Source organism: Bufo bufo, chromosome 1 (assembly GCF_905171765.1).
Source record: "Bufo bufo chromosome 1, aBufBuf1.1, whole genome shotgun sequence".
Lineage (NCBI taxonomy): Eukaryota > Metazoa > Chordata > Amphibia > Anura > Bufonidae > Bufo > Bufo bufo.
Genome location: NC_053389.1, coordinates 186,369,695 through 186,383,729, shown reverse-complemented (window position 1 = coordinate 186,383,729; position 14,035 = coordinate 186,369,695). Strand labels below are relative to the sequence as shown.

Below are 14,035 nucleotides of genomic sequence, written 5' to 3'. Positions count from 1 at the left end.
TTTTCATTTCCCTTTTTTTTCTGTAATTTATATGCTTTTTTTATTACAATATTTTTTAGAATGCTTTACACTTTGCAATGACTTCTATTACCATAGACCATATTATCATATATTTCTTGCAGAATTTTATATCCTGAAATTCCCAAAAAATTAAAAGCAATTTTGGCAGATGGATATAAGGTGAGCATTGCCAGTTGATTGAATAGCAGTTTACTGTGGTAATACAAGTGCTGCATTACCTGCAGAATGGGACTGTTTGAAGGGGTTGTTTGCCCTTGGGCCGTATCGAGGTAACAGAAAGGGTTAACATGGTGAAAAATAACTTGCAGCAGTCTTTATGCACATGTGGAGGCTGTTGTACTGGAAGGTAAGCCTGTGAGTGATTGTCTGGCTTCTATCATTCTCTTCCTTCTATAGATGTCTTCCTTTCATTGTCTCCGGTTAGGTGGTCTTCTTCACAAATCAGATGGGCATTAGCCGCGGTAAGCTGAGGCCTGAGGTTTTCAAAGCCAAAGCAGAAGCCATTTTGGATCATTTGGGAATACCTGTTCAGGTTTGTATGGACTAGTCTGCCTTACATGAATGGTTCTCTAAAGATTAGCTTGGGAAGATACCAGCCAAGGTTCCCTTTCCTGACAACATTCAGGATTGAGATGTTAACAAAGCTAATACATATTACTGAAGTTCAGATTTAGGAAATAGCGAATTTTCTGTAAATTTGGGATTATTTTTAGAAATAAAAGTAAAACATATTAACTCAAATTTACCACCAACATGAAGTACAATGTGTCAGGAGAAAACGTTCTTAGAATCAGTTGGATCAGTAAAAGCATTGCAAACTTCTTACCAGATAAAGTCACACATGTCAGATTAGCAAAAATAGGCTGTGACAGGAAGGTGAAAAATTATATGTAATTAAGGGGTTAAAGAGCAATTTAGGAAATCGTCATCACAAGGCACAATAAATCTCAGCATGGCTTCCAATAACCTAGAAAAGCTCCACATTATATATTGTATTTTCTTGCAGATTTTTGTGGCGACTGGCACGGGCATCTACCGTAAACCTGTCACTGGAATGTGGGATTACCTGTGTGAGAAGGTGAGACAGGTCTATATACAGTTTAGCTCGCGTGGAAGAAAAAAAGAATTATGTTTTAACTAGGGCTGCAACGATTAATCGACGTTATCGATAATATTCGAAAATGGGATTCGTTATCGAGTAATCGGCCGATTCGTTGCTATGCGGGCGGTCAGACGCTATGTCTGTGGGTCCTTGAACTTTAAATCAGCGCATCTTTATTACCTTACAATGAAGCTCCAGTAACAGGCAGAGCCGACGGTGGCGTAACGTCACTTACTCACGTGACGCGCAAGCTCCGCCGGCTTCATTCATAAAGTGGTCAAGTGAGTGAGTGACGTTAATACGCCGCCCGCTCTGCCTGTTACTGGAGCTTCATTGTAAGGTAATAAAGATGTGGTGATTTTAACGTAAAAGTTACTGCCGGTTAAGGAATATAGCTGTGAGCGGTGGTGCCGGGGCTGTTATGGGAGGGGGATCTGTGGATGGCACTGTTATGGGGAGGGGGATCTGTGGATGGCACTGTTGTGGGGAGGGGGACTGCCTGCGCCTGTCCGATCCTACGGCTCCTGAGGCAACAGCGCTCTGATTACGTCACTGGGCTCGGTGCATGCCCAGTGACATTATTGAGGCTGTTGCCCTCAGGAGCCGTAGGATCGGACAGGCAGTCGGCGATATTGCGGCTGCGCGCGATTTCCTGCGCAAGAAAGGATGAAGCAAGGTTCATATGTTGAATATATTATATGACGTAGTGGAGGGGGCGGCGCCGTTTAGCTCGGCTGTGGGAGGAAATTTATTTAAGAGGAGGCGTGCTGGGCTTGAAATTAAATACAATAAATCCCAGCTGCCTTACTTGCTTCAATGTTGTATCTTTATTTATCAAACAACAAAAGTCCTGAACCTGACGCGTTTCGGCACATATTGCCTTCCTCAGCCACATTTACAAGTGATTTTGTGTGGGGATCCCTCCCCTTTTCACGTGCAGCCGAAGTTGGATCATGAGCTGTTGATTTTGATTACTGTGGGCTTAAAATTAAGGTGGGCTGGGCACTGCAGGGGGGTCGTTACTGGGCTCTAGAGGAGAGGAATAACACCCCTCTGGGCACCTTGAAGGTTCATTAGCATAACCGAAAAATTGCTTTTTTATCTAAATGACAACATGAAAAAAAGAAAGAAGACCCTTGATGGAAAGAAGGTAGTTTATTGTACATTGCAATGGTAACAGCTTAAAGGGATTCTGTCACCTCGTTTTCGGTTATAGAGCTGCGGACATGTACGGCTAGATCGCCGCTAGCATGTCCGCAATATACCGGTCCTATAGGGCTGTGTCCTTTTTATTTTGTTTAATAAATGATTTTAGAGATATGTAAATGAGCCTTATAAGGTGCCCAAGGGACTGCACTAACCTTCCTGGTGCCCAGCCAGGCCCCCCTGTGAAGGAGCCCAGCACCGCCTGCATCCTCTGAATCTCCTCCTTTCGTCACAGTTAGATTGCCGTAATCTTGCGATGCGCGAGCCCGCATAGTATTCCTTCCCTGTGCTGGCATCAGCCTCAGGGAAGGAACTCGCATTGCGAGATTACGGCAATCTAACTGTGACGAAAGGAGGAGATTCAGAGGACATAGACGGTGCTGGGCTCCTTCACAGGGAGGCGTGGCTGGGCACCAGGAAGGTTCGTACAGCCCTTGGGCACCTTACCAGGCTCATTTACATATCTCTAAAATCATTTTTCTTGCTCATATTCATTGGGGGACACAGGAACCGTGGGTATAGCTATGCCCTCTAGGAGGCGTAAAAGCTGTTAGCTCCTCCCCTGGCAGCTATACCCCCTCCAGCCTGGAGAGAGAGCTTCAGTTTTTTCTAGTGTCAATAGGAGGCAAGACCTCCCTGCTCTGCAGGGATCTCCTGAAGATTTTTTATTTTAGTTAATTTTTTTCTCTTCTTTTAGGTGGGAGACAGTGGTCGCCTCGCCTCCCTGTTCTCCCTGGGGGAGCACGCCAGCGTTGGTTCGCCACGCTGCCTCCTCCCCCCACAAGAAGACAAGGTGGACCAGGGCAGCCTCGCTCCCCTGCTCACGCCAGCCAAAGGGTCACGTAGGTCCGCCAAAGAGAAGACCCTCCCACCATACCAGACTCCTGCCACTCCGGTGCCAGCTGCTGAGGAGGTGACCCTGCTGGAGAAGGTGACCTTATAGGCCCACTTAGGGAGGGTGAAGAGAAGAGGAGGACTGGCCGGGGACACAACGGTGCTTGAGAGGGCAGCGCGCTCCCTCACCTGCGCATTACATATAGTGGAGGAAGCTCCACTATATGGCCGATCCTTCCATGCCTGTCCGACCGGTGCATGGTCCCGGTCCGCAGCGGAGCGCCCGGCCTCCCGCTCTGTCTGGTTATTAACCCCCTAATAGCCCGTAGCTGACAGCAACTCCGCTGTAGAGAGGGAGTGAGAGGGGGTCCTGGGCTACAATAAATAAAGCCCTGTGATAAAACAATTGTCTCCTGGGACTTGAACTATATTCAAGGCGCATTACCACCCTGTTAACCCTAGAAAAACTTCTAACCACCCTTAGGGGACCAGAACCTCCGAACCATCTGATCGCATGTCCCACAGACTAATACCGAATTAGGGCTTATCCACATGACTGTTAAGTGGAGCTTCCTCTTTTAACAGCAAGAAGAAAGGAGGGGGGGGGAAAGGGTTAACATACTCACCTAATCCCGTGTACTCACCGTACACGGGATTAGGTGAGTATGTTAACCCTTTCCTCCCCCCTCCTTTCCTCTTGCTGTTAAAAGAGGAAGCTCCACTTAACAGTCATGTGGATAAGCCCTAATTCGGTATTAGTCTGTGGGACATGCGATCAGATGGTTCGGAGGTTCTGGTCCCCTAAGGGTGGTTAGAAGTTTTTCTAGGGTTAACAGGGTGGCAATGCGCCTTGAATATAGTTCAAGTCCCAGGAGACAATTGTTTTATCACAGGGCTTTATTTATTGTAGCCCAGGACCCCCTCTCACTCCCACTCTACAGCGGAGTTGCTGTCAGCTACGGGCTATTAGGGGGTTAATAACCAGACAGAGCGGGAGGCCGGGCGCTCCGCTGCGGACCGGGACCATGCACCGGTCGGACAGGCATGGAAGGATCGGCCATATAGTGGAGCTTCTTCCACTATATGTAATGCGCAGGTGAGGGAGCGCGCTGCCCTCTCAAGCACCGTTGTGTCCCCGGCCAGTCCCGCAGCTACCCCTGCCACTCCAGAAGGGTTAACGCCCGGACGATGGCCGGGCACTGCAAGAGATCCGGCCCCCGCTCTTCCCAGCCAGCGATGTGAACACCCCCGGCCAGTGAGTACAAGCGGGCGCTTCCGTCTGACTATTCAGGTCCCTCTGCGCCCCGGCCGACCGACAGGCTCCCGGTCGGCCGTGCGCATAAACTTAGGCCCCGGCTTCACTGCTTACTAGGCCGCAGCTATATCCACAGGTATGGGGGGTGGGGTTGCAATCCGCCGCGAATATTTCCCGCCTCACTCACTCCACCCAGAAGCTGCTGGGCCCCGCCCCCGGTCCTCTAGAAGACAACTTAACCCTTTCTGGCCAGCCACTTCTCTAGGTCTGCAATAGACATTCTGGGGGTTCTATCTTCAGTGCAATGTGCCTTAGTTGAAGCAGTTAACCCCTTCCTGTCTCTCTGCCCATTTGACGCTAGGCATCCTAGTTTCCAATAAAAAAAATATGCGTTATACGGGCTCCCCTCCTCAGCCCTCATGACCGCAGAACCACCCTGTCTATGTGGTACCAGGCTGGGCCCGTGTCCTACACCAGACTAGGGAGGACCTCTCATAGTTCCCAATCCGCCTCCAGGATCGTTGGTTGATTATCCTCCACCTGCGCAGATTCAGGGAGAACAGCTGAAGTATTCCAATCCTCCCTCCGGGTCGTGTAGTTGATAGTTCTCTAGCGCACTTCACAAGGACCTCTAGATCCCAATCCGTCCTCCGGGGCCGTTTGGTTGACAATTCTCCACCTGCGCGATCCAGTGCAGAACCTCTGGAAGTTCCCAATCCATCCTCTGGGGTTGTTTGCTTGACATAGCTCCGTCTACGCAATCCGGTGGATGGACCTCTAGTTCCCACTCCACCCTCTGGGTAGTTTGGTTGATAATTCTCCACCTGTGCGATTCAGTGGAGAACCTCTGGAAGTTCCCAATCCACCCTTCGGGGTCGTTTGGTTGATACAGCTCCGGCTACGCAATCCGGTGGATTGACCTCTAGTTCCCGCTACACCCTCTGGGTAGTTTGGTTGATATATCCCCACCGGCGTAGTCTGCAACTGCCACGGGCAAGTTTCATAGAGGTAGAACTGCGCGCAAGCGGGCCAGAGCAGAACATATTTCTCCTCGGTCACTCCGCACCCCCACCCCCACCTTTCCTTCCTAGGGTCTCGTAATCACAGGGAACGACCTGTTTAAAACGTAGCCTTTAATCTAATTATAACATAAAATAACAAAACTCCCACAGACATACATAGAAAAAGAACAAAAAAGAAGATATATCCTTGATGACATGGAAGATGATACTTGTAATCGTCCAGAAGTACGGGTCAAAATGGACTGAGGGGACAGAGATGGAGTCTAATCTGTCGCTATTCCTGGCCCTGGGCTAAATAGCCCTGCCTAAGAACGGAATGGCCGCCCTGATAAGGACGATCCCGTATTCTGGAACCTCCTGGTGACCCTAGTAAGGCCCTGTGACCCTGGTGGATCCCTACTCAGGGCCTACTCTAGGTACACAAAACAAAAACAAAGTATAAATAATAATATAGAAAGCAGCAGAACAGCCACCCCCCTGGATGCTCAGTGGCGTGGGTGGAAAAGCTGCCAATAATAAATATGTCATAAAGAATGCATAGACACCCACAGGTGTGGCTATCTATGAATATGCATCATCAATGGACGATCTCACTGTGTAGACCCCACACACCGGATACACTGTGTGACGTCAACACACCAAGATTCGCCGTTAACATTTGTACATATCAGTGTATAAATTAGGATGTATATACACGTACGGCACCAGAAGCACTACGTCTAGTATGCAATCAGATGCCAGTGTCCCAACGCGTTTCACCCTGATTGATTGTCGGGTTCCTCAGGGGACGTATATCAAAGTACAATGCTGTATTTTGGCATCAGAGAGAGGTAACCACACTGGTGGCAAGGTCCTCAATTATGATGACACCGTTAGACCAGATCATTTACTGGTCGCATTATGTTCATTCACTTAATAGCTTAAGATGATCAAATATAGGGACCACATAAGGGGGCCTATGGAGTCTGCTCACAAGACAATCATTCGCCAGTGTGGTGATATGTCCACATATATATCCCGGCGATGAGCCAACATAGGAATTCCCACATGAATAGTCAGGGTGACAACCTCCTACAAACAGTCACACATGCATGATGACACATGTGATCGCATGGCAAACAGGTAACAAGATACTACTTGCGTGTCCATATACGGCCAGGAGTGGCCCAAGCTGTCTGTGGAGATAGTCATATGTCCACTATCACTCCAGCCATAGCCCGCATCTGCACTATTTGAGACATAAATAATAGTCAGGATTAAAAGTCAGATAGGGCCAGAGACTAACCTTTTGTGGGTAGGGGGAAACAGCCCCCCTGTTCTCCAAAGAACTCACAGTTAGTGGTGCCTCACTGGTCCTATGTGTGAGGTCGCTGAGCAGTGAAACCTGCTTGGTTTAAATAGCCCGCCCTTGAGAGATGGAGCCGGGGGCCGGATATCGCCCCGCCCCTCCCCTTTCATACCTAAGGTTAGGCGTGGGCCTATGGCCCGCCCATGCCTCCTATGGGCGTGCCCATAGGAGGCGTGGGCGGGCCATAGGCCCACGCCTAACCTTAGGTATGAAAGGGGAGGGGCGGGGCGATATCCGGCCCCCGGCTCCATCTCTCAAGGGCGGGCTATTCAAACCAAGCAGGTTTCACTGCTCAGCGACCTCACACATAGGACCAGTGAGGCACCACTAACTGTGAGTTCTTTGGAGAACAGGGGGGCTGTTTCCCCCTACCCACAAAAGGTTAGTCTCTGGCCCTATCTGACTTTTAATCCTGACTATTATTTATGTCTCAAATAGTGCAGATGCGGGCTATGGCTGGAGTGATAGTGGACATATGACTATCTCCACAGACAGCTTGGGCCACTCCTGGCCGTATATGGACACGCAAGTAGTATCTTGTTACCTGTTTGCCATGCGATCACATGTGTCATCATGCATGTGTGACTGTTTGTAGGAGGTTGTCACCCTGACTATTCATGTGGGAATTCCTATGTTGGCTCATCGCCGGGATATATATGTGGACATATCACCACACTGGCGAATGATTGTCTTGTGAGCAGACTCCATAGGCCCCCTTATGTGGTCCCTATATTTGATCATCTTAAGCTATTAAGTGAATGAACATAATGCGACCAGTAAATGATCTGGTCTAACGGTGTCATCATAATTGAGGACCTTGCCACCAGTGTGGTTACCTCTCTCTGATGCCAAAATACAGCATTGTACTTTGATATACGTCCCCTGAGGAACCCGACAATCAATCAGGGTGAAACGCGTTGGGACACTGGCATCTGATTGCATACTAGACGTAGTGCTTCTGGTGCCGTACGTGTATATACATCCTAATTTATACACTGATATGTACAAATGTTAACGGCGAATCTTGGTGTGTTGACGTCACACGGTGTATCCGGTGTGTGGGGTCTACACAGTGAGATCGTCCATTGATGATGCATATTCATAGATAGCCACACCTGTGGGTGTCTATGCATTCTTTATGACATATTTAATATTGGCAGCTTTTCCACCCACGCCACTGAGCATCCAGGGGGGTGGCTGTTCTGCTGCTTTCTATATTATTATTTATACTTTGTTTTTGTTTTGTGTACCTAGAGTTGGCCCTGAGTAGGGATCCACCAGGGTCACAGGGCCTTACTAGGGTCACCAGGAGGTTCCAGAATACGGGATCGTCCTTATCAGGGCGGCCATTCCGTTCTTAGGCAGGGCTATTTAGCCCAGGGCCAGGAATAGCGACAGATTAGACTCCATCTCTGTCCCCTCAGTCCATTTTGACCCGTACTTCTGGACGATTACAAGTATCATCTTCCATGTCATCAAGGATATATCTTCTTTTTTGTTCTTTTTCTATGTATGTCTGTGGGAGTTTTGTTATTTTATGTTATAATTAGATTAAAGGCTACGTTTTAAACAGGTCGTTCCCTGTGATTACATTAATTGGATTATATACCACCTGTGGTTATTATTCCCTCTGACGGGATATTGTCTTAGCTGTGATTACTTCCTAGGGTCTCGCTCAGACGCACCCTCCCATCCCTGGAGAGGTTCGGTCCGAGGGGGGGGGGGGGGGGTCAGGGATTCGGGCTCTGACTCGAATCCGTTGCAATTTTACATGATGGCGTCCATGGTAGCCAGCAGTTCTTGTCGTCTGCATTACCCCCCTTCCTCAGACGGAGTATTGCTCCACTACTGCATCCTTCCATGGGTGAACTATCTGCTAGAGCGCTGTTTTCAGTGTCACCCATAGGCGTTCCCCCTTCCATAGGGGACGGAATCGCATTCCCACTGGGTACAGTACGTACCGTATGCATTAGCCTCTTCCATAGGTGGCTTATGGCATTATCACCGGTTACAGTGTTTACCGTAGGCATTACCCCTTCCTTAGGCGGAGTAATTGCACCCTCACGGTGTACTGGATTCGCCATATGCATTACTCCCTTCCATAGATGGCGTAATCTCTCTACCATTGCATTCAGTTCCTGCTGTATGCATTGCCACTTCCGCTAGCAGTACTTGTATGAATTACCGCTTCCATAGACTGAGTAATTACACTACCACGGGATACAGTTCTCGACTTATATATTGTCCCTTGTGTAGGTGGACTAAGTACAGTTACACAGATTTTCAGTGCTGGACGTATGTATTCCCCCTTTGGTAGGTGGCGGCATTGCATCTCCACTGGGTTCTGTACCTGCCGTATGCATTAGCCTTCTCCATCACTGTGTTTCCTGTTGCATTCCCCCTTTCACAAGTTATCCGCTACAGGGGAATACCTAAGCATCTTGGGTTGCTGCAGTTCACCTAGTCCACGGCTCTAGATGCCTTAGCTTCTTTCACACTGCTCTGCATCTAGTGGCGTGTGGGTGCCGCCAATGGATACGGTAGCTGTTTCCACATTGTATCCTTCTTATCGTTCGTTGCTGGTTTAGAGCATGGTTGTGACATCCTCTGTCCTCCCAGAGGGGTTGCCTGCAACACTTATGTGTCCTAGACACCACCTATCTCCATGGGCCCCCTCGTTTGCAGTCGGTCATGATATTGTTCTCATCAATACGCCATGGCGCATATGATGGGGAGTACGTTCCAGCGAGTTGAGTGTTCACTGACTCTGTAATCCCCCTCAGCTGGGGGTTCTACCCTGACGCTAGCTTGCTGTTGCTCCTGTTCAGAGCCCTTCCAAGGTACAGTGTTGAGGCTAGCTCTACTTAAATGGGGCAGTATGGTGCCATGGCTTAGCGATACTGTTGTGGCTCACAGCCACTAAATCCCTGGTTGCATCTGCATTTGCATGGGGTATTCTTTTTGTGGACTTCTATTTCCAGAGTTCCGGACCCGGCTGGTGGGCGGTGGCGCACTCCACATCTCTCCTTCTACAGGTGAATTCGTCCCATTGGTGGGTGTGCTACCTGTATCTACATTCCCTCTCAAGACATGACTAATGTCTCTGGTCACGTCAGCCCTCTGGTGATCTTCCTTTCCAACGGCCATTCCGGGGGTAGACTACGAGACTCCCTGCGCCACACACAGCGCGCTAGATCCGGTCTGCAATTGCTGAAGCATACCGTGCCCAAAGCAGAGTTCTGCCCTTAAGTGTCACGGCTCACTCCACAGAGCGGTGGGCGCTTTTTGGGCTCAGAGGAATCGCACTTAGGCTGCACAGTCGTATAAGGCGGCTACTGGTCCTACTTACACACATTCACAAACATTTACCAGGTGCATACTTTTGCATCGGCGGACGCGGCCTTAGGCCACATGGTCTTGCAGGCGGCAGTTGCTTAGATGACTGCAGGGACGCGTGCTTCCATGGGTCTGTGGTTTTTCCCTCCCTGTGGACTGCTTTTGGACGTCCCACAGTTCCTGTGTCCCCCAATGAATATGAGCGAGAAAAGGAGATTTTGTATAACTTACCAGTAAAATCTCTTTCTCGCTCTTCATTGGGGGACACAGCACCCACCCAGTATTGTTGTCCGGCCACAGCTGTAGCTGTTTCTGGTTAGAACCCCGTTGGGTCCTTTCGGCATGATTGGTGTTCCATGTTTTTTCTTGGTTGGCTTGCTTCTCCTACTGCTTGTACACAAACTGAAGCTCTCTCTCCAGGCTGGAGGGGGTATAGCTGCCAGGGGAGGAGCTAGCAGCTTTTACTAGTGTCAACGCCTCCTAGAGGACATAGCTATACCACGGTTCCTGTGTCCCCAATGAAGAGCGAGAAAGAGATTTTACTGGTAAGTTAAACAAAATCTCCTTTTTAAACAAAATAAAAGGACACAGCCCTATGGGACCGGTATATTGCGGACATGCTAGCGGCGATCTAGCCGTGCATGTCCGCAGCTCTATAACCGAAAACGAGGTGACAGAATCCCTTTAATATGCTAAAACCTGATGACAGATTCCCTTTAATTACATCTTTAACTGTGGAAATGACAAAGTGAAAATGCTTTGCACTCTCCTTATGGCCTTCTCATGCTTTGTGGACCTTAACCATTTTCATTTTCAGAGTGTTAGTCAGCTGCTTAGAAGAACCTATGGCTGTTTTTGGGACAAGGTTAGAGGAGTCTGGGTATTTATAAAGCGTTGCAATTTGCCTCACTAGGCCTTTCCTAACGATGATTGTGAACAAGCCTTAATCCTTACAGGCTTGTTCGACCTCAGTCATAGTTATGAGTGTTCAAATCTCCTTGGGTTCCCATAGTTTTGCAAGGCACTCCTTTCCCTTTCACTCAAATTGTACAAAACCAAAATAATACACTGATATTGTTTAAAATGTTAAAGTATGTTTCACCTTTAACTTTATGCCTGTGTATAAATATATAGGTATGTGTGTGTGTATATATATATATATATATATATATATATATATATATATATATATATAATGATAGAAAAAACCATTGGCAGCACCACCCAAAACAATAGTATAAAGGAGAAAACGGGTGCAATGTCCAAGTATCGTAACTGGTGCTTACCCACTTATAAAAAGCAAGAAAATCGGACTGCACTCAAAACGGTTCTTCAGTAAAACAGTGTGTTTTTATTCATCTATGTGGTGGCAAAGAGCGACGTTTCGGCTCGTACATGAGCCTTTCTCAAGCTTGAGAAAGGCTCATGTACGAGCCGAAACGTCGCTCTTTGCCACCACATAGATGAATAAAAACACACTGTTTTACTGAAGAACCGTTTGGAGTGCAGTCCTATTTTCTTGAGATATATATATATATATATAACCAGTTAATGCATAAGGAGGATTTGTATGGTTTATAACCTGTCCACGGGGGAAATATTTGACACAGCCTAGTTTGTTCTTGATGTGCGTAATACGAGTGATCAGTATTATATAAGGTCTTATGCTTCTTTTCTAGGCTAATGATGGTATAAAAGTGAAGAAAGAAGACTGTGTATATGTAGGAGGTAATGATCAGTGCTATGCTACTGTGACAATATCTCTAATAAGAATTCCCTATGGCTGCTGAAAACTAGTTCCTAGGGGAGTGTACGGCATGGTAGAGAGCTTTTTTGGGTAATGCTAGACATGCTGCAGGTGTATTAGCAAGCAGATGTCTTTGGTATTTATATATATATATATATGTATGTAGAGACAGTAATTCTTTTCAGCAGTTCTCTATTCCGCTTAAAGGCGTTCTACCATGAATAACGTAAAAAATTAAAGTGAGGCATTATATAGTACATGACAACCTCAGAACCCTCCCTGTACCTCACATGGATCCAGAAATCTCCCCATTCATTGCTCTGCTAGATTTATATCAAGCTGACAGCTCAAGGGGAGTGTCTTTTCTGCTGTAGCTAAGGGGGCGTGTCCATGCTCTCTCTATCACAGCTCAGGATGCAGTTGAAAGATGAAACTGAGCATGTGCGGCCTTCTTAATGAGATGGTCAAAGAAATAAGTAAGTGGCGGTATACAGATACATTTTATTGAATAACTCAGTGGCTCTTCAACATTTTTAATTGCATGCAATTTCAAAAGTATTCAGATCCAGGTGCTGGTTTGAAAACTGCAGAATATTTTTTGTGGGACAACCCCTTTTATAAAGAGGGCATTCTAAGTAGGGGACCAAACATCTACCTTTAACCCCGTTATTCCCATCCCGTTTCAATGCTTTATCAGCATTGATGTCCTATTGGTCTCTTACAAGGTGGTTGCTAATGTACATTTATGTAATGTGATAACTAAGTGTTTTCTTTAAATGCGAGAACCATTCTGATAAATTATGTAGAGCACTAATACAGGATGTTTGGAGGAATACATATTTTTCATGCCGTTGTATGAATGAGTATTGTGAATAGTTGACGTGTTTTAAGTGCCTGGTAAATCCCATACTGAACTGTACCTGCGAGAGAAAGATTTTTGAAATGTTAGTGTTAAAGGGTTCTGCCATCACTTATGATCGGTGGTTCTGACCTCTTGGACCCCCACTTCTGGCTGTGCAGAAGACTACAGCACAGCCAGTTCACTAAGGGTCCATTCACACGTCTGTATGTGTTTTGCGGGTCCGCAAAACACGGACACCGGCAATGTGCGTTAAGCATTTTGCGGACCGCACATCGCTGGCACTCTCATAGAAAATGCCTTAAGAATAGGACATGTTCTATTTCCCCAGTCGTCTCCATGACACCAAGTCCTGAGATTGACTTCCTTCTGATTGGACAGGAAAAACACAGAGAGGTTAAAACCCCCACCCCCTCCTCACATCACCAGTGTTTTTCCTGTCCCATCAGAATAGGAAGCAGGAGAGGTGCACGGAGCTCGTTTGGGCTCACCTGGAGTTATTTTTTTCATCTGGGCCGAGGTCGGATCTGCAGTGCAGCTCTCCCTCCTCCGTTTGGTTAGGCCTGGGCTCGGGCACATAGGTAGTGCCCCTGCGAAGATTCCCTCTGCGGCGGTCCCGGAGGGCTTGATGCAGAGGGAAGGAGGAACACGGCGGATCGGCACTGTGATGTGTCCCTTCCGGCCGGCAGGCGGATGACGTCAGACGCCGGGGGCGGAGCTAAGCGCGCTGACGTCATCAACATGCGCCACAGGTCCTGCAGCATGAGAAGCACATGGAGACACTATAAAAACGCTCAGGACCTGTGTAACGGCGCCCTGCATAGCGCGGCTCACATATTTTGGTGAAGCATCTCTGAAGCGGTCGGGAGTCAAGATGAGCACCCCCCTCACGCCGGGCTCTGGAACCGAGCCTGCATCAAACCCTGGGACAGTGAGTAACCTGTTCTCAGGTACATGCTTTGTATGGTGGGTTCAGTCTGCTCATCCTTTCCTCCCTTACCATTTCAGGGAGAAAAGGATTCGGCTTCTGCAGCCAAAAAAACTAGAAAATGTGGTATTTGCTGCAAAAGATTGTCTAACACTGGATCCAAGCCCCTGTGTAAAGAATGTACTGCCAGTGTCATCAAGTCTGAGTCTTCTAGTCTAATTGAAGACATTAGGAAAGTGGTAAAAGAAGAGGTTCAGCTAGCCTTAACTACCAGAGAACCTACTCCCCCCAAAGTTCCCCCCACTCAGGACGCCCGTAGTGTTAAATCACTTATCCTGGATTCCGACTCTGAGGGGCTGGCGGTCTCAGACTCCGAA

General features: G+C 47.8%; 1 protein-coding gene across 2 annotated transcripts in view; it reads left to right on the top strand.

Annotated features, from left to right (window-relative positions):
- LOC121002086 (polynucleotide kinase 3'-phosphatase) overlaps positions 1 to 14,035 on the top strand; it is a 63,004-nt gene that overhangs the window by 16,913 nt on the left and 32,056 nt on the right. For both annotated transcript variants that reach the window (XM_040433400.1, XM_040433394.1), the window contains exons 6-9: positions 123 to 180; positions 446 to 553; positions 1,028 to 1,099; positions 11,804 to 11,852. In XM_040433400.1, the coding sequence (XP_040289334.1) occupies positions 123 to 180; positions 446 to 553; positions 1,028 to 1,099; positions 11,804 to 11,852 (287 nt within the window). The remainder of the gene's footprint in view (positions 1 to 122; positions 181 to 445; positions 554 to 1,027; positions 1,100 to 11,803; positions 11,853 to 14,035) is intronic.